The sequence below is a fragment of the Scyliorhinus canicula genome, chromosome 4 (assembly GCF_902713615.1).
Source record: "Scyliorhinus canicula chromosome 4, sScyCan1.1, whole genome shotgun sequence".
Lineage (NCBI taxonomy): Eukaryota > Metazoa > Chordata > Chondrichthyes > Carcharhiniformes > Scyliorhinidae > Scyliorhinus > Scyliorhinus canicula.
Window position 1 is genome coordinate 70,097,091 of NC_052149.1, and position 19,963 is coordinate 70,117,053.

The 19,963-nt window shown below is 43.6% G+C and overlaps 1 protein-coding gene across 2 annotated transcripts in view; it reads left to right on the forward strand.

The window, feature by feature from the left end:
- The window catches only part of LOC119964652 (DEP domain-containing protein 1A-like), a 50,431-nt gene that overhangs the window by 22,042 nt on the left and 8,426 nt on the right, over positions 1 to 19,963 (forward strand). The window contains exons 6-9 of one of the 2 annotated variants that reach the window (XM_038794409.1): positions 4,948 to 4,995; positions 7,843 to 7,983; positions 8,493 to 9,569; positions 17,907 to 18,079. In XM_038794409.1, the coding sequence (XP_038650337.1) occupies positions 4,948 to 4,995; positions 7,843 to 7,983; positions 8,493 to 9,569; positions 17,907 to 18,079 (1,439 nt within the window). The remainder of the gene's footprint in view (positions 1 to 4,947; positions 4,996 to 7,842; positions 7,984 to 8,492; positions 9,570 to 17,906; positions 18,080 to 19,963) is intronic. The other variant, XM_038794410.1, reaches the window with a different exon arrangement.

The window sequence follows — 19,963 nt, forward strand, 5'->3', positions numbered from 1 at the left end:
CCTTCTGTGGTGGCGGTTGGTTACTCAGTAATTTGTGATTTTGGATTGTGTCCTGCAATGTGTTGATTTGGTGCTAGAGTCAGGTCCATTCTAGCGTCCGCCATGGTGGTTGGACATGATGTTATTAGCGAACAATGTGAATGCATGCGCACTGACATAGGGGAATGTGTAAAATTTAAGAAAAGTGAGTCAGTCTCTCCTTCTACACTAGGGGAAATCCTGGGGGGGTAGGGGGGTCCTGGGGGGGGCAGAAACTGGTGGACGCCATTCTTGACGTGGACCAGCAGTACTCACTTGCACCAACCCCGGAGTTGTTGGAAAAAGCTGCAGACTCAATTCGAGCTATTGTCAACAGAGAGCAGTGGGCCAGCTGCGACGCTCGAGGGGTTTGTTTTCAGAATACAGGGAGAAGGCCACTCTCCTCTTGGCTCACCAGTACAATTATGTAATCCGAGCGGCAGCCTGGTTTCCGTCCCTCAGGTCAATGCGGTTTTGAATTGTTCTGTTGTGGTCTCTATAGTTTGGAGCCTCTGGCTGAGGGAGACTGACATTTTGGACAGCCTATCCATCCCAGCTGTGGTGGGGGAAGAGGAGCAAGGAGTTGGAATCCCCGTTGGGCCTAGAGGAACCATGAAATGCATTGGATTGTTGCAGACTGGTAAAGCTCCTGGCCTGGATGACTTCCCCATTGAACTTTATAAGATGTTTGCGGAGCAGTTGGTACCTTTTTTTAATCCTGGATATGTTTAATGATTCCTTATCTCTGCTTCCTTGTCCCTGGATTTGTTGCCCTCTACCTTTGCAAAGGTCTCTATTTCCTTGATTTTCAACAAAGACAAAAGACCCAACAGAATGTGGGTTGCATCGACCTATCCCACTCTTGAATGCGGATGCTAAGTTACTTGTCAAGTGCTGGTGTTATGGCTGGTGCCCTGCCACCCAGAGGCGATCTTGGAGAATCAGACAGGCTTCATTAAGTGTCAATAATTGCTGGCCAATACATGTCGCCTGTTGAATGTTGTCCTCCAACCCCCCCCTCGCTCCCCCGCCCGAACTGAGGTATCTCCCTAGATGCCGAAAAGACAGTTGATAGCAGAGTGGGAATATCTGAGATTCATGGGAGGTTCAGATTTGGGCACAGGTTTATCTTCGGATTCGACTACTGCATAGGGCCTCCACTGTAGTGTTCATACGAATGCTCTGAACTGTGGTTACTTCCTGTTAAATAGGGGCATGAGAGGGGGATGTCCACTGCCTCTGCTCCTGTTTGATTTGGCAATAGAACCACTTTTGAAAGCGCTGTGGTCCTATATTAAGTGAAGGGGATAAATCAGGGCGTGGGTGAAGAATCGGGTGTCCCTTTACGTGGATGACCTACTTCTCTATATTACGAATCCAGTACCGTCTGTGCTTGAGATGTTTGGCTCCTTCTCTGGGTACAAGTTGAATTTGGACAAGAGTGAAAGCTTACCCCTGGGGAGGAGAGCCCAACTGGGGACACTATTCTTTTGCCTTGCCAAGACTATTATCTGGGGGTCTGGATGCCCCACAATGGGGCCTCACTTCATAAATAAAAATTGCATTAGTCTGTTTGATGGTGTCAAGTCAGACTTGGAGGTGGGATAATCACCTATCTGTTATGTTCTGTGTTATGGCCGTAGTACAGATACACACAACATCTAGTTCTTTGCCTAGTAAGATAATTTATTAACAAGATCAACATGTGGAAAGATAACTAATGAACTATAATACAAACTGTAACTACTAAATGAATTCAGTGAATTCTCCTGGAGCTAATTCTAATCCGACTGTCCTCTAGCATGACTCACTACCAGCTGCCGAATCTCTCAAGTCACATGGTGGATCTCTATCGTCACCTGCTGGTCGGAGGTCATACCAATAACTATATACATTGATAGTTAACTAAATACATTGATATGCACGTGCATATCACCACACTCCTTAGCGGGTAGGGTTCAGACTATTATGGTGAATCTACCCCCGACACCTTTTCATTTCTTTTTCAATGCCTCTCCATTTTTCTCCCCAAATTCTTTTTTGTCAAAGTCAGTAAATTAATGTCTTCCTTTATTTGGGCAAGTAAGACTCCAAGGATCCGTGGGGCTTTGCTCCAAAGAAATAGGCAGTCTGGGAGCTTGGCTCTACCGAATTTATTGTTTTGGGTAGCCAATATTCAAGATATTGTTTTGGTTCAGTGATCCTGGTTCCATCTAGTGACAAATGGAGGTGAGCTCCTGCACAGTTTCTGTCATTGGTGCAATAGTAACTGCCTTGTGGCCTTTCTGGTTCCAGTCTTTTCAGATACTTTCAGATTGGCAATATTTGCACAAGGCTTTCCCTCCTTACCCTTGGCACCACTCTCTTCCCTGTTGAAGAGGATTGTGCTTTTGGTTGTGTCTTGTGAGGGGACTATTTTGGGCATATATGGCCATATCTCTGTGTGGAGTCGGCTCCGTTGAGTGAGCTGAGGGTAAAATAGGAGGGTGAGTTGGTTCCCATTCTGGAGGCGAGGGCGAGTTGGGTCCCATTCTGGAAGATGAGGTATGTAATGAGGTGTTTCACAGTCAATTCCATATCTTGTGCTCTGCTAAGTCTCATAGAATTCAAAGTGATGCACAGGGAGCATTTGACTAAAGCAAGAATGAGTGGATTCTTCTTCAGGGTGGAGGATGAGCGTAGTGTTGCTCTCAGGGGCTGGCTAACCATACCATGTTCTGGTCCTGTCCCAAATTGGTACGCTTTTGTGCCTCTTTCTTCGACACTATATCAAGAGATAATAATTGTTGATTTGGATCCATGTCCCCTGGTGGCCATTTTCGGGATGTTGGACTTGCAGGTGCTGCAGACGGAGGTGAAGGCGGATGTCTTTGCCTTTTCCTCATCAATAGCCCAGAGACAAGTTCTGCTTGGGTGGAGGTCTCCTACTCCGTCCAGTGCCTAGGCCTGGTTGGGTGACCTCTTGCGATATTTGGAGAAGGTCAAGTGCACCATTAGGGGGTTGGTAAAAGGGTTCTACCAAAGATGGCAGCCATTATTTTTTTTTTTCAAAGAGTTAGTCGCCATTAGTAGTTAAAGGGGTTTTAGTTTATTGTTGGTGGGGGTTAAGATTGGGTGTGTTCTTGATTGATTGTGTTCTTTTTGCATCATAACTTGAGGCATCTGCTTTATATTATATTAGGTTTTCAATAAAAACATTTTTTTTTTAAAGTTACCTTGGAGATGAGGAACCACAAGTTCTGAGTTTCCATGCATGAATGCCCAGAATGGGAGCAGGTAGCACATGCACGATTCAGCAGTAGAAGTTATTTGTGCCGAGGATGTGAGACTGGGGCACCCACCGCTGAAGTTGTGCCCCAGACAAATGACAGCATGCCCTTTTTAAGTGGTAATATTCTGCTCGGCAATTGAAATTGTGCTTGTGGTTTGGTGCCCGAGTGCATATTTGGGAATCCAGGGGAACATAATACAGGAAGATAAGATTGAAACCATGCAGGGTACCCTGTTGTTGATGCAGTCCAAGTGGGAGAAACTTGTGGAGAGAATTTCAAAGCGCGATCTTCAAAAGCGAAGACTGGAATCTCCCATGCAAGGGACAGTTTGTGAAATTGGTTGACTCATTGTTCACTGATGTCCGGGAAACCATGACGGAAATCCATGGACTCCATAATCGCTGGGGGAGCAAGGAGGTGAGCGGATGGTGACGATCCAGGAGAAATGGGAAGCGGTGTTGGGAGGGGAGATCAATTGGGGAGTATGGAGGGAGGCACTGCATTGGGAAAATGGGACCACCTCTTGTGCAAGGATGAGCCTGATACAGTTTAAGTTGGTGCACAGGGTGCATATGACTCGGGTGAGAACGAGTGGGTTCATTCAGGGGGTAGCAGATGAGTGTTAGAGCTGTGGGAGGGCCAGCAAATCAGACACATGTTTTGGAGTTGCGAAAAATTGGGTAGGTTCTGGGCGGGAGTATTCGAGGTCTTAGCCAGAATAGTGGAGGAGGAGGTGGACCCGGACCCATTGGTGGTGATATTTGGGGTTTCAGAGAAGCCGGAGCTCATGGAGCGGAGGAAGGCTGATGTCGTGGCCTTTGCCTCTCTGATTGTACAGCGGTGAATTTTACTGGAGTGGCGGTCAACATTACCACCAGGGGTGTTGGGTGACCTTGTGAGTTCCTGCGGTTGGAGAAGATAAAAGGATGAGTTAAGGGGCTCTGCAGGAGGGTTTGGGAAAAGGTGGGGGATGTTTGTGACCATGTTTGAGGAGCTGTTTGTCGCAGGGGGGATGGGGGTGAAAAAGGGAAAAAATCTTACAGGCGATATAGTTGATTGCTGGGAAGTATGTTTCCTGGGGTGTTTATTTGCTGTAACCAGTTTTTAAATACATTATTGAAAAAATAATTCCATGGACTTCCTGTCCTGAATGTATTGCCATTTATTGAGCAGTATAACGTATTCAACCACAGTTTGCCTGCTAATCACATGCATCTCCTGTTAACCTATCTGACCTTGTACAGTAAAATGTATTTTTGTTTGTTCAAATCCCATAGAATCTTGTCTTCAATCTAAAAATTTATCAACTTTAAACAAAGCATTGTTGGTCCCTAACATGATCTTGCCAAAACCTTGGGGGTCTGGTCATCTCTGGAATCAACCTAATGATCGTAAGAGAGTATATAAACAGAAATCTGGTAGTATACCTTTACTTGGTTTCCACATGAGATGGGGATAGGAAAACCAATTTTGTAAATTATTAAAATTAAATTTGGTCATTTTAATATTCTGAACCATGGTGGGCGAAAGTTGATTGCTGGGAAGTAGTTTTCCTGGGGTGCTTATTCGCTATAACCTGTATTTTCTTTTAAGTGTCAACATTTTTTTTTAATATGTAGCTAGAATTTCTTCCTCAAATATTTTTCTTCTTTTGCAGAGGACTTGCCTCATTGGGTGCTGTCAGCTATGAAGTGTCTAGCAAACTGTAAGTTATCAATATATATTAATAAAAATAGGGTTAAATGGACTTAAATAAGCAGGCTGGCACAGATTAATTTTACAACCATGAACGTATGTAGTTTCCATTTTGACCTGCTTAGGGTCGGGTATGGAGGCAAAAGGGGAAAGTAGTTCAACTGTGGAAAGGATAAATAGAAGGAATGGGGTGGGAGTGCATAGCAAAAGATAGAAACAGAATATGTAGGATGAAAAAAATATTATGAAAGGGAGTGGGCATGTGAAGTGAGAAAATGGATCAAGGAAAATCTTCAGTAGAAGAAGGGGAAATATTGGTGGGGGACTTGGAGTGTCGGGGCGTGAGAACATAGGTGCAGAGATATTTGGGGTAGAGGCATAGAAGGGCACAATAGAAAGGAAAGGATGTGTCAAGAAGTTTGAGCGTGAAGTATGGCAGTGGCACCATAAATTCATAAGATATAGGAGCAGAATTAGGCCATTTGGCCCATTGAGTCTGCTCTGCCATTCGATCATGGCTGATCTCATCCTGGCCTTAACCCCACTGTCCTAACTGTTCTCATAACCCTTAAACCCATCACCAATTAAACATCTGTCTACCTCCTCACTGTCCCAGCATCCGCTGCACTCTGGGGTAGCGAATTCCAGATTCACAACCACTTGGGGGAAGTCGTTTCTCCTCAACTCCGTTCTAAATTTGCTACCTCCTATCCTAAGAACCTCGCGTTCTAGAATGCCCCACACGAGGAAGCATCTGCTCCACGTCTACTTTATCTATAACTTTTTGTCACCTTGGTATACCTCAATTTGATCACCCCTCATTGTTCTAAACTCTAGAGAGTACAGGCCTAAACTCTTTAATCTCTCTTCATACAACAAACCCCTCACCTCTGAAATCGACCTAATGAACCTCCCCTGAACTGCCTCCAATGAAAAAAAAAATGAAAATCGCTTATTGTCACGTGTAGGCTTCAATGAAGTTACTGTGAAAAGCCCCTAGTCGCCACATTCCGGCACCTGTTCGGGGAGGCTGTTACGGGAATCGAACCGTGCTGCTGTCCCGCCTTGGTCTGCTTTCAAAGCCAGCGATTTAGCCCTGTGCTAAACAATGCCAAAACATCTTTCCTCAAATAAGGGGACATGTGTGGAAGGGCAAATGGTCTGTGGACCAAATGGGAGGTAGAAAGTGTAGGAGGGAGGGGTGGTGAGCGGAAGGAATGGAGTGCTTGGGGGAGAAAAAGGATATGAGAAGACAAAGTTTTTTTTCCTCTGGTAGGGTTTGGAGTTGGTGGAGAATGGACTGACCCCATCCTACCCTTTTGACCAAATTTCTAAACATCACTGTGCCCAGGTTGGCAACATGGTGCAAATAGGGTGACGCATCATGATGTTTGCACAGAGATGGATTGCTTTACTGATGGCCCCAATACTCTTAACTCATAAAATCATAGAATTTAATAAACAAACTCCATTTGGCCATCCTTACACATCATCTTGCTGTGCATTCTCAACATTAAGAATGATAAGAATTAAAATTAACTGCACGATTGAAGTAATCCGTTTGAAATATAGCAGTCATTCACATTTCCACAGATATGCAAAATTCAATCCCAAGATATGAACATCCAGGACTATATGAAAATAAAATTGAATTGATTTATGAGTCACTATAGATCTAGTGCATAATCCTACATGAGCTAAACACCTCAGTTATTATGGAGGTCAGTTTGTTTATTACCCAAAACCGAAGGTAGGAAGAACAGATGTGCAACATATTTCTTAAATGGTGGGAGATTAGAATGTGTGAAAGTACAAAGATACATGGATATCTCCATAAATAAGTTACTGATGGTTTTCTATGCAGATATTGCAGGCAGTTGGGAAGGCTGATGATATGTTGGCCTTTATTACAGGAGGACTTGAGTACAGGAGTAGTCTTGTCTCAATTGATGAGACCACATCTGGAGGACTCTGCAATTTTCACCCCCTTGCCTGAGGAAGGATATTATTGCCACAGAGGGAATGCAACAAAGGTTCACCAGACTTGCTCCCAGGGTGATGTATCTGTCCTATGAAGAGAGATTTGGGAAACTGGACCTTTATTCTCTTGAGTTTCAAAGAATGAGAAGTGATCTAATTTAAACTTACAAACTAAAAGGTATAGACAGGGTAGATGCAGTGAAGATGTTTCCCTTGGCTAGGGAATCTAGAACCAGATTATGAAATTTCAAAATAAGGGAGAAGCCACTTAAGACTGAAACGCGGAGAAATTATTTTACTCTAGGGTTGTGAATCTTTGGAATTCTCTACCATAGATGATATGGGAATTCGGTCAGAGTTTTTGGAAATCTTGTCAATGACCAGGGGATATGTGGATGGTGTGGGGGTACAAAAGGCATTGAAGTGGGTGATCAGCTATGATCGTATTGAATGGCAGAGCAGGCACAATAGGCTGAATTACCTACTCTTCTATCTGAGCAATGCCACAGGAAAGTAAATTGTATATTCACTTTTTTCTGTTTGCCAATATTAATTTGTATGTAGGAGTTTCATATCCATTCCTGTTGCATCGCCTCTTGTGATGGAAGAGCTGCACTTGAGTGTCAGCATACATTATATGCATAAATCCCACAGTGAGGCTTCAACCCACAATTTGCTGACTCATATCAATGAAACATTTAAGGTTGTAAAATTTGTAATAAAATTGTTTTAAACTTGGTTGAAATTGATTTAAATTTTTTAAATTAAATTTGTAAATTGCATTTTTATTTAGTTCTGTACAAGTCCTTTGAGATTATCTTCATCATTGTCACTCTGTATTTCTGCTAAAACTTGTAACGCTTTTTTTTACATTCAGGGCCCCGGAACAATGATCTGACTCAGCCAAGTTATCCTGGTTTTGAGCGAGATGTTTTTAAAACCATTGCTGATTACTTTCTAAATCTTCCTGAGCCACTACTTACATTTGAACATTATGAACTCTTTGTGAATATATTAGGTAGGTACATGAATGCAAGAATAACCAGAACTGGTTAAAATGGATTTTAACACCTGGTGTGGTGCTACTGTTAATACCTTATAATGAAAGAGGGCTGATTTTGTTCCGTTGGCTGGACAGCTGGTTCATAATGCAGCGCGAAGCCAATAGCATGGGTTCCATTCCCATACTGGCTGAGGTTATTCTTGAAGGTCCCGCCTTCTCATCCTTGCCCCTCACCCGAGGTGTGATCACCACCAGTCAGTTATTCCCGCTCAATGGGAAAAGCATCCTATGGTCATCTGGGACTATGGCGACTTTACTTAACTTTTGAGAAGGGGTAGTTAAGTACAAATAAATTATACCCTTTTGTAATTGTTGCTGTATGTATTTTTCAGTCTGCTTTGTGCTTTCTATGTTATTAACACATTTTGTAATGTGTCTTGTGTTATGTTCTTGCTGAGCTCATTGCTAATGTTTACTATTTATTTGCACTCTGTCTACCTAAATCTGTTTTGGTTTTCTGTCAGTTTTATGTGGTTACATCATGGTCTCAAACAGACAGCAAGGAAAGCGCAAGAATTTGGATGAACCCAGTTGTCCACAGCCAGCAAAATCACAGCATTTGAATAGTCATATAAATTCTTTCAAATCAACAGAGTGCCTGTTACTCAGCTTAATTCGCAAAGACATTTCGGAACAGTGCAACCCTTTGTTCGTACCAGAAAAACAACAGGAAGAATTACAATGTACATCTGGGCAAAAACTAAATCGAAATGAGCACAACCTTCCAAAAGGATGTGCTAGACGATTAAACCAGTGTTCAAAAAGTTACAGAAAAGATGATAACCAAGCACAACTAATGGGAGGCAGCTGTGAGAATCTGACAAATTTAAATAACGATCATGTACAGCACAATTCTATTAAGTCTAAATGCTACTCCGTGGGAAATATTGTGAATCTTTCAAGTGGAGACATACTACGCAAACCGCCGTGCCATGCTGACCTAAATGAAGCAAGACATCAAAATGATAATGAACGTAGTCAGAACATGCAATACTTTGCGAAAAGTAGACCAAAAGCAGAATCCATGTTGAATCTTTATTTGGAAAGTGGACAACAAATTTCTAACTCAACTTCTCGGTGTAGCTCTGCATGGACTTTGACTGAATCCAGTAAAGAACCTTGGACTAGTTCAAAAAATAAAAAATTGCTCAAAGGAGAGTCCATCAATGCTGTTAATCAAAGATCAGTTCATGGTCCGGATCAACAAACATGGAATTTACAATCCTGGAAAGTGCACAACTTTTCTAAAATGAACTACAATGCATTAAATGCAGCCAATAACAGTACAGTATTCAAAGATGTAGGCAGCCGCTTCAATATTAATGCTCCAGTTGCTGAAGTCACTATTAAACATGATTTTTCAGCTCAGACAGGACTAAGGAGACCAAACGCATTCAGTTTTGCTGCTGCAATGGGCAGTGAATGCCCAGCTATAGATGGGGCACTTACATTCCAATGTCACAAATACGCTGTGGATGGATCTGAAAACCCTTCACCTGGTTGCCAGTCTACACTTGTAGGATGTTTAAATGGCACACAAAGTAAGATAAATGCTGAATATTGCATTGCTTGGTGCTTTTGTCTGAATTTGTGTAATTTTGTGTATTTGGAAAAACCAGTTAAATTTCACAATTTAGCTATATTTAATGGGATAGTATGTTTTAGTATAAATAGAACCATTGGTGCAATCAGTGTTGGTGTATTTTGTGAAATAATTGGGTTATAAAACTAGTATTGCTGATAGTTTGGATTAGCTATCAGCAACTTGATGGTGACAGCAATGATAGATTATGACTGTAATCTGTCACTGTACTTCATTCAGACTGGCTAGAGGGTGATTTGATATTTGTATATTAGGAGTATACAATTAGTGCTGGGAGGGAAAAAAACATGCTGTCAAAGCTTCTCATCTTGCACTTGAGGATAAGAGTAGACCACGTGGCCCGATGAGTGAGTCTCTATCCCAGCCTTAAATGTATTTGACTATGGAACGTGCACTACTCTCTAGGGTTGAGAATTCCAGCAGTTCATGAACTTATGAAGGAAGTAATTTCTACTCGTGTCAATCCTGAAGGATCAGCCTATTATCTGGAGTTGTGCCCCCCCCCCCCCCCCCTTATCTTAGATACACTGACCAGCGGACACAATCCCTCAACATCGACCCTATCAAGACCATTCAAAGTTTTTGAGGAGTTCAATTAAATCACTTCTCGTCTCCTAAACTCCAGATAATATAAAATTAATTTATTCATCATCTCGGCGTGACACATCCCCTCTTTCCAGGGACCAATTTAGTGGACCTTTGCTGGACCGAGTCCAATTCAAGTATATCCTTTCTTAAATTTGGAATGTGGTGTCGCCAAAATCCTACACAATTGTAGCAAGAACACTTTTATTCCTGAAATCCAATTCCCTTGCAATAAAGGCCATCATGTAATTGACCTTCCTAATTGCTTGATGTAAGTGCATGCTAACTTGCTGGATTCCTTATACAAGCACACCCAACGTCACTTTGAATATCAACACTACAAGCTTATCACTTTTTTAAAAAATCTGCTTTTTTATTTTTATGATCAACGTGAATAACTTTGCACGTCCCCACATTATATTACGCATTATCTGCCATCTTGTGCCAACTCACCAAAAAGTTTATAGGCAGGATTTTCCGTTCCCCATCAGATTGGGATCCTGATCAGGCAGAGAATCTTTCATAGGGCCAAATTGGCACCAGGCATCAGACCTTTCCACAGTCTCCGCTCCCTCATGCCCCGTCAGCCATGGCGCACTTCCCACCTGGTGCTGGCGGGAACATGCAAGAAGCTGATTCTGTGTGCCTGTCTGTGTCTCTGTCTCTCTCGGAGTCTCTGTGCATCCTCTCTGTCTCTGTGTGTGTTTTATGCACTTCATGCTTTTGAAACTGCTGCTTTTTTTGAAGTGCCTGTGTCTTCCTGGAAAACCTACATCACTTGAAAAGGCTTGAAGTACCCTGCGATCCTTTGAAATGCTGAGCATTCATTCAATTTCACAGTGCAGTACCTTTCTTTAACATATAGAATCCCTACAGTGATCGCTTCTCGGCCTTTTGGCTAAGATGAGCATGAGGTCAGGTGTCATGCCTGGATCTGGCATGTCTGTTTTGGGGACCATGCATTGGATTCAATTTGAATTGATTTTTGGAGCAGGCAAGGAGCTGGATTAGGGGTTTTCCCCTGTTCACACTCTGAACTCTGTCTTTGTAACTCAGACAAAGTAACATAACATTTTTAAAAGGAATCCCTACAGTGCCGAAGGAGGCCATTCGGCCCATTGAGTTTGCACCGACCCTCTGAAAGAGTACCCTACCTAAGCCCCCTCCAGCACCCTATCACGGTAACCCAGTAACCCCACCTAACTTAGGCGTGCTCAGTAGGGGGAACCTAGGGGGGGGCACGGTAGCACAGTGGTTAGCATAGTTGCTTCACAGCTCCAGGGTCCCAGGTTCGATTCCCGCCTTGGGTCACTGTCTGTGCAGTTTTCACTTTCTCACTGTGTCTGTGTGGGTTTCCTCTGGGTGCTCCGGTTTCTTCCCACAGTCCAAAGATAAGCAGGTTAAGTAGTTTGGCCATGCTAAGTTGCCCTTAGTGTCCAAAAACAAAAGATTATGTTGGGTTACGGGGATAGGGTGGAGGTGTGGGCTTGGGTAAGATGCTCTTGCCAAGGATCGGTGCAGACTCGATGGATCGAATGGCCTCCTTCTGCACTGTAAATTCTGTGAACCTTTAGACTGAGGGGTAATTTTAGCATTGCCAATCCACCTAACCTGCACATCTTTGGACTGTGGGAGGAAACCCATGCAAACACTGGGAGAATGTGCAAACTCGACAGTCACCCAAAGTCTGAATCGCACCCAGGTCCCTGGTGCTGAGAGACAGCTGTGCTGACCACTGTGCCACCTTGCCTTTAGACTGACAGCTTAATTGTTTAAACATAGTGGCTGGGTGGTTTGTTTATTTTTGTTTCTCTTCACGTTTGATTGCATCTCTGGTCCCTCTATTAATCTTATGATTGACAGCTGCTAACCACTTCAAAGCAGCTGAGTGGTTTCACTTCTTCTTTTCTAACTGCAAAAAGTACTTGGCATTGTTGAAGTGGTCAGCAGCTGTCGATCATAGTGTTTATAAACATTGGGGTCACCCTCATGAGTGTGACGTAGGGAGATGACCCATTCCTGTGGTGGGGGGGGGGGGGTCGGGGAGGCTACCTCTCCTTGATGAGGGGCTGGGGGTGCTCCCCTTGATTCTGGGGGAGGTCAACATTTATGTGAGATGGGGATCCTGTCCCCGGCGCTGGGATTAGTGGCCTGACCCCAATAATTATAGGGAAACCGGCGCGGTTGCCGCTACGCATGTCATAGTCACGCCATGGAATTCCCACCCTGGCGACATTCCTTTTTTTAAAAATCTTTTTATTGACATTTTCAAAATTATGTACATTGCCGATCGTTTGTATTTATTATACAGTGCAGAAAGGCTTTTTCTTGCATTTTTCTATTTACAAATTGGTGCCAGTTTCCCCCTCTACTGGCTGTTGTTGGCCTCGAACAGGTTTTGGAACAGGCTGCCAAATTGCCCCCATGCAGTAAGGAAGCCTTCCTCTGATCCTCGGATGGTGTATTTAATCTTCTCCAGGTGGAGAAATTCCGAAAGGTCTGCCAGCCAGTCTGCAGCTGTGGGTTGTGCTGCTGATCACCAGCTGAGCAGGATTCTCCGGCATGCGATTAGGGAAACAAAAGCTTGGGCATCGGCCCTCTTCCCCATGTGTAGCTCTGGCTGCTCTAATACCCTGAAAATTGCCACATTTGGGCATGGCTTCACCCTCACCCCCCCAACCTTGGACATTGCCTTGGAGAAGGCTGGCCAGAACCCAGCAAGTTTCGGACAAGCCTAGAATGTGTGGGTGTGGCTGTCCAGGCTCCTCTGGCACGGTTCACATTTGTCCTCCTCTGGGAAGAACCTGCTCATTCGAGTTCTGGTCAGGTGTGCTCTTTGCACCACTTTGAACTGCATGAGGCTGAGCCTTGCACAGGAGGAGGCGGAGTTGGCACTGCTCAGTGCTTCACTCCAGAGTCCTCATTCTACTTCTGGCCCCAGTTTGTCCTCCCATTTCCATCTGGTCTCGTCCAGTGGTGTTCCAGCTCTGTCCAGTAGCTGTCCATATATTTTCCCAATAGAATCCCGCTTCCTTGCTGGCCATGTTCATCAGGTCCTCCAATAGTGTGGTCTCCGGGCCCAGGGGTATCCTATTGTCTCTTTGCGGAGGAAATGTTTTATTTGTAGGTGTCTCGCTTCCTGTCCTGTCGGCAATTCCTGTTCCTCTGTCAGTTCGTTCAACGTCACTAGTCTGTGTCCTTTGTAAAAGTCCCTAACTGTCAGCGTTGCTGGCAACATTCCTAGCGTCAGCGGACAACTATCCCGATTCTCCACTGGCAGGAGCACTTAGAATCTGGAACGGAGAATCCTGGCCTATATCTCTGCAGCCTTTTTGTGTCATCCCAACATCTTGGGGGCTTTTCACAGTAACTTCATTGAAGCCTACTTGTGACAATAAGCGATGATGATGACGACGACGACGATATTTATTTATTGCCATCTAGACTTGTATCATCAGCAAACTTGTATATACTACTCTGGCACTTTCTAAGCAATTAATATTGATTGTCAATAGCTGAGGCCCCGGCATTGATCCTTGTGGCTCTCCATTATTCACTGCCTGCTAACTGACTATACTACATCTACTAGTTCTCCTTTATGTACCCCACTTGTTACATCTTCAAACTCGTTACTACTATATATATTTCCAAGTGCTTTCCAAGATTTCCATAATCCAGTATTTTTCCAATGCCAGGTGTTAGGCAAACTGCCCTGTTTTTCTCTTTCCTTTCTTGAAAAGCAGTATAACACTTGCCAACTACCAATTGATTGGGTTGTTCTCAATAAGGAATTTGGGGAAATCATAGCTATTGTTTCTACTATCTTTTGCTGCTGCTGTGCAGTGGCAACATGAGTGGTACTTTCCACTAATGGATGCTGCTCTCAAGCCAAAAAGACATTCTGCCTACCGCACAAATGAGTAATGTGGTATATGAATTTCAGTACCAGTGCTATGCCTGTTATCCATGACTGACTATCGAGCAGCACCTCCCTTTGGCTGTTTGTAGTAGGCAGAATACTGACCATATCTACCTATCTGTGCTTGTAAAAGTCAGGACATCATATCTAGCATTAGATGTAACTCCCATGATTGGACCATCCTTGCTGAATCCCACGTGTTCAGAATTGCACTACACCAATTTAAAATGAGAATGTAGCTCACTTAATCTTCGCTAGATATGTATATTCATTTGCGGGGATCTGTGCTCTGCAGTTATAGGAAAATGTCCAGATAAAACGTTTTTTTTTTGCTTAAAGCATGAGAGAACAATAACTCCCTGCTGCCTTTGCCAAGGCAACAATGGTTAGCAAGTCGACTCTGATCAATCAGCACCATTTTCTTGTGCAGTATAAATTGTTCCCTTTAAAATTTGGCATTCTTGCATCTGTCCTGATGAGTCATAGTCATACAGTGCAGAAAAGGCCCCGAGGCCCATTGAAAATGAAAATCGCTTATTGTTACGAGTAGGCTTCAATGAAGTTACTGTGAAAAGTCCCTAGTCGCCACATTCCGGCGCCTCTGTTGGGAGGCTGGTACGGGAAGCGAACCGTGCTGCTGGCCTGCTTGGTCTGCTTTAAAAGCCAATGATTTAGCCCAGTGAGCTAAACCAGCCCCTATCAAGTCTGCACCAACAATAACTACCCCTAATCTCGTGCTAATCCCATTTACCAGCACTTGTCCCATATCCTTGAATGTGAAAGTCTTTCAATTGTGAGTGCATTCCAGATTCTCACCACCTTCAAATTCTTTTTTCTCAAATCACCTTGGAATCTCCTGTTCCTCACCATAAAACTATATCCCTTTGTGATTGGACCATAAACCAAAGGGACCAGCTGCTTTCTATTTACCCTTCCCAAATGCTCAATCTTATACACCTCAATCATAACCTCTATCTGCCTTCTCTGCTCTAAAGAAAACAATTCAAGCCTATCCAGTCTCTCCTTATAGCTCAGATGCTCTATCCCAGGCAATATTCTGGTGAATCTCCTCTCTACTCCTACGGTGAGGTGACCAGATTGCACACGGAACTTCAGCTGCGCCGTAACCAATGTTCTGTCCAGCTCCAACATAATCTTGTTTTATATTCTATGCCATAACCATGGTGGCACAGTGGCTAGCACTGCTGCCTCACATCTCCAGGGACCCGAGTTCAATTCTGGCCTCGGTGACAATCTGTGTGGCTTTTGCACTTTCTTCCCATGTCGGTGTGGGTTTCCTCCTGGTGCTCCGGTTTCCTTCCACTGTTCAAAAATGTGCAGGTTAGATGGATTGGCTACGCTAAATTGCCCCTTAGTGTCCAAAGATTAGGCGGGGTTACTGGGATAGGGTGGAGGTGTGGGCTTAAGTTGGTTGCTCTTTCCATGGGCTGGTGTACACTCAATGGGCTGAATGACCTCCTGCACTGTAAATTCTATGTCTTGGAAAGGCTAGTGTCCCATATGCTTTTTTAACTCCCTATTCACCTGCTCTGCCACTTTCTGGGATCTGGAAACAAGTATCCCAAGATCCATCTGTTACTTGAGCTTCTTAGTGCCCTGCCATTCATTACATACTCCCTTTATCCTGTTTCCTCTTACAAAGTGTTTCACCTCACACTTGGGGTTAAATACCATCAGCCTCTGCTCTGTCCACCTGGCCAACCTATCTATATCTCAATTACTCAAACAGCCTTCTACCACCATACTCGGTGTCATATTACTAAGCCACTTTTGGATCCATCTCACCCAAATGTCCTTTAATTCCATGTGCTTCCACCTTCTCAATCAGTCTCCCATGTGGGACCTTGTCAAAGGCTTTACTAAAATCCATATAAACTACATCAACTACACTTCTTTCATCCACACACTCGGTCACTTTATCAAAAAATGTGATAATATTTTTATAGGCTTTGCCTCCCTCTGACAAAGCCATGCTGAATATCCCTAATTACCGTTCTTCAAGTCGAAATTAATTATTTCCTTAAGAATTTTCTCCAATAGTTTCCCTACCACTAACATGAGACTCATAGGTTTATCCCTACCACCCTTCTTTAAAAGTGGAACAACATTACCTGTTCTCCAGTCCTCTGGCACTTCCCCCATGGCCAGAGAGGAATTAAAAACTTGCTTCAGAGCCCCTGTAATTTCCTGCCTCGCCTCCCACAGTAGCCTGGGATGCAATTCACTTGGGCCTGGGGATTTGTCTATTTTTAAGCCCGTCAAAGCCTCTAATAGCTGCTCACTTCCTATGTCAAACTGCACAAGGTCCTCAAAGTCCCATTTCCTGAATTCTGTACCTACGTCGTCCTCTTGAGTGAAGACTGATGCGGAGTATTCATTTAACACCCAAGCAATGTACTGAAGCTTCGCACAGAGATTGGCTCCTTGCTCTCTAATGCGCCCTCCTCTTTCCCTGGTTTAGCTTTTCCCCTTAAATGTATTTATAGAATATCTTGTGGGTTCTCCCTAAGCTTCTACATATTGATACCCGGCTGGGTCACTGTCTGTGTGGAGTCTGCACGTCCTCCCCCTGTGTGCGTGGGTTTCCTCCGGGTGCTCCGGTTTCCTCCCACAGTCCAAAGATGTGCGGGTTAGGTGGATTGGCCATGCTAAATTGCCCGTAGTGTCCTAATAAAAGTGAGGTTAAGGGGGGGGTTGTTGGGTTACGGGTATAGGGTGGATACGTGGGTTTGAGTAGGGAGATCATGGCTCGGCACAACATTGAGGGCCGAAGGGCCTGTTCTGTGCTGTACTGTTCTATGTTCTATGATACAGAAAAACTCTCCTGCATACATTTCAAGAAACTCTTCCCCTCAAACCTTTACAGTATGACTATCCAATTTATGTTGGGTAAGTTGAAATCCCCTAGCATAATTACTCTTATTATTCTTGCACACCTCAGTAAATTGTCTACACACCTCTGTAAATTATCTACATATCTGCACCTCTATTTCCCACTGATTCTTTGGGGGCTAAAATATACTTCCAGTAATGTGGCTGACCCCTTTTGTATTCCTGAGTTCTACCCATAAATCCTCATTTGAAGACCCTTCCAAGACATTGTCTCTCCTCATTGCAGTGATTGATTCCTTAATTAATAGTGCAACACCACCTCCCTTTTTAAACCCCCCTCTGTTTCATGTAAAGACCCTAAACCCTGGAATATTGTTACCAGTCCGGCCCTTCCCTTAACCATGTCTCTGTGATGGCAACAATGTCACAATCCCATGTCAATCCATGCCCTTAACACACCAGTCTTACCTATTACACTCCCAGCATGAAAGCAAAGACCATCCAGCCATGTCTTATTCGCTTACTCTCTTGACATTCAACATAATTAAACTCATTCTGACTTGCTCCCTTTACCATAGCATGATGTGTCTCTATTTTACTTTGTCCCCTCCATCTGCCCCCTGCATAATGAAAAGTTTTGACAGCATGTCTCTTTTTGTTTGTTTTTGTTTTAAGCAATACTCCAGTTCTATACCAAGTGACGATTAATACAATTACTATTGTTAATAAATTGTCTTATCCAGTATTTGATCTGGTTTTAAGAAAATCTAATTTGTGTAGTACAGACATGCTCAAATTTAGATTTCGAAGAAATTAGTTCCACAGAATAGGTTCCAGAAATATTTTTAGTGTAGTTATGCATGAGATGAAGGTCGGGGGGCAAATTAAAGTAAAACCTGATTCATATCTGTACGACAGGTTTGCTACAACCTCAGCTGGAGCAGGTTGCTGTAGAAGCCCTTCAGATATGTTGCCTCTTCTTGCCTCCGTCTAATCGTAGAAAACTGCAACTATTAATGCGCATGGTATCTCGCATCAGCATGAATGTAGATATGCCACAACTCCATGAAGCCATGGGAACAAGAATGTTGGTATGTGGCTACCTTTAATATCACATTGACCTGGTATAATGAAAAGTGACATGCTTTGGTGCCAAGCTGAATTTATACAAATTCTGATATTCTTTTCAAATGTTAGGCTATATGGTTACGTGAAATTATTTTTGTACCCCAGATGGGAATAGCACGCACCCAGTCTTGGTATCAGGCACTTACAAATCAGACACAGCCAACCAACTGCAGAGTTCCTTTTGCAGACCGGTGTCCAACTGCAGAACAATAACCCCGCTTGCACCTTTTTGACCTTGTTTGATTTTCCATATAAATGATCTTACAATAGCATTCAAAGTGAAATAAAGATGATAGTGGATGTCTAAAATTCATGTAAATGTGATCTTAAATGGACAAGTGATACACTCGGTGTATGCTAGAAGGGAATAAAAGGGAACAGATTGCTAGCACAATTGCTTCACAGCTCCAGGGTCCCAGGTTCGATTCCCGGCTTGGGTCACTATCTGTGCGGAGTTTGCACGTTCTCCCCCTGTGCGCGTGGGTTTCTTCCGGGTGCTCCGGTTTCCTCCCACAGTCCAAAGATGTGCAGGTTAGGTGGATTGGCCATGATAAATTGCCCTTCATGTCCAAAATTGCCCTTGGTGTTGGGTGGAGTTACTGGGTTATGGGGATAGGATGGAGGTGTGGGCTTGGATAGGGTGCTCTTTCAAAGAGCTGGTGCAGACTTGATGGGCCGAATGGCCTCCTTCTGCACTATAAATTCTAGCTTTCTTTTCCCTTCCCTTAGTTCAGTGGGAAGCAACATGCCATGCGACATTACTCTATTCAAACTAGTAGTGTAACAGTTTGATGTTTGGTCTCTGTTTAACTTGTCTCGTCCTGGATAGAAACAAATATTCAGGAATGAGAATTTCAAATATTCTGTGAATTTCCAGTATGGAATTCCACCTGTAAGTTCTTGCATTCAATCTTGACCTCATGATCTTAGCTGATCTTGAAATTCTGGGCTGTCTAAGGAACAATTTATGAAGTCCTGTGTGGGGAGCCCCTTTGCTGCTTGTGCCCTTTTTAAAATTATTCATCCATGGAATCTGGGTGTCACTGGTTAGTCCAGCATCTATTGCCCATCCCCAGGAACATTGGAACAGGAGTAAGCCATTGGTCCTTTGAGCATGCTCTACCATTCAATTACACCACGGCTGATCTTTTGCCTCTATGCCATCTTCTTGCATTATATCTCTGTTTGCTGTCATAGAAACAGAGGAAATAGTAGCTGAAGGAGATAATTCAACTCTTTGAGCCTGGTCCACCATTCATTCTGATCATGGCTGATCATCCAACTCAATAACCAAATCTCTCTCTCTCTCTCTCTCTCTCTCTCTCTCTCTCTCTCTCTCCTACCACCCCTAACCCCGCCACCGTTTACTTTGATCCCCTTTGCCCCAAGTGATAAATCTAACTGCTTCTTTAAAACATACAATGTTTTGGCCTCAGCTACATCCTGTGGTAACAAATTCCACAGGCTCACCGCTCTCTGGTAAAGAAATTTCTCCTAACCTCTTGTCCTAAATGGTCTATCCTGTATCCTTGTGTGACACTATTTTAACACAAGTCCCTGCTCCCATGCCCACATGTCTGTCCTTGGCCTGCTGCAATGTTCCAGTGAAGCTCAAACCAAACTGAAGGAACAGAAACTCATCTTCAAGTTAGACTTGCTACAGCCTTTATTCTCACAGCCTTTATTCGCTCTGGGGACTGCCATTAGCACTCTTTTCCCTTGGTTTCTGTGACTATGACTCATCTTTAATTCCCTCACCCCACAGTATAAATATCTCCCACTTTATATGCCTTATAGCTTTGACAAAGGGTCATCTGGACTTGAAACGTTACCTCTTTTCTCTCCCT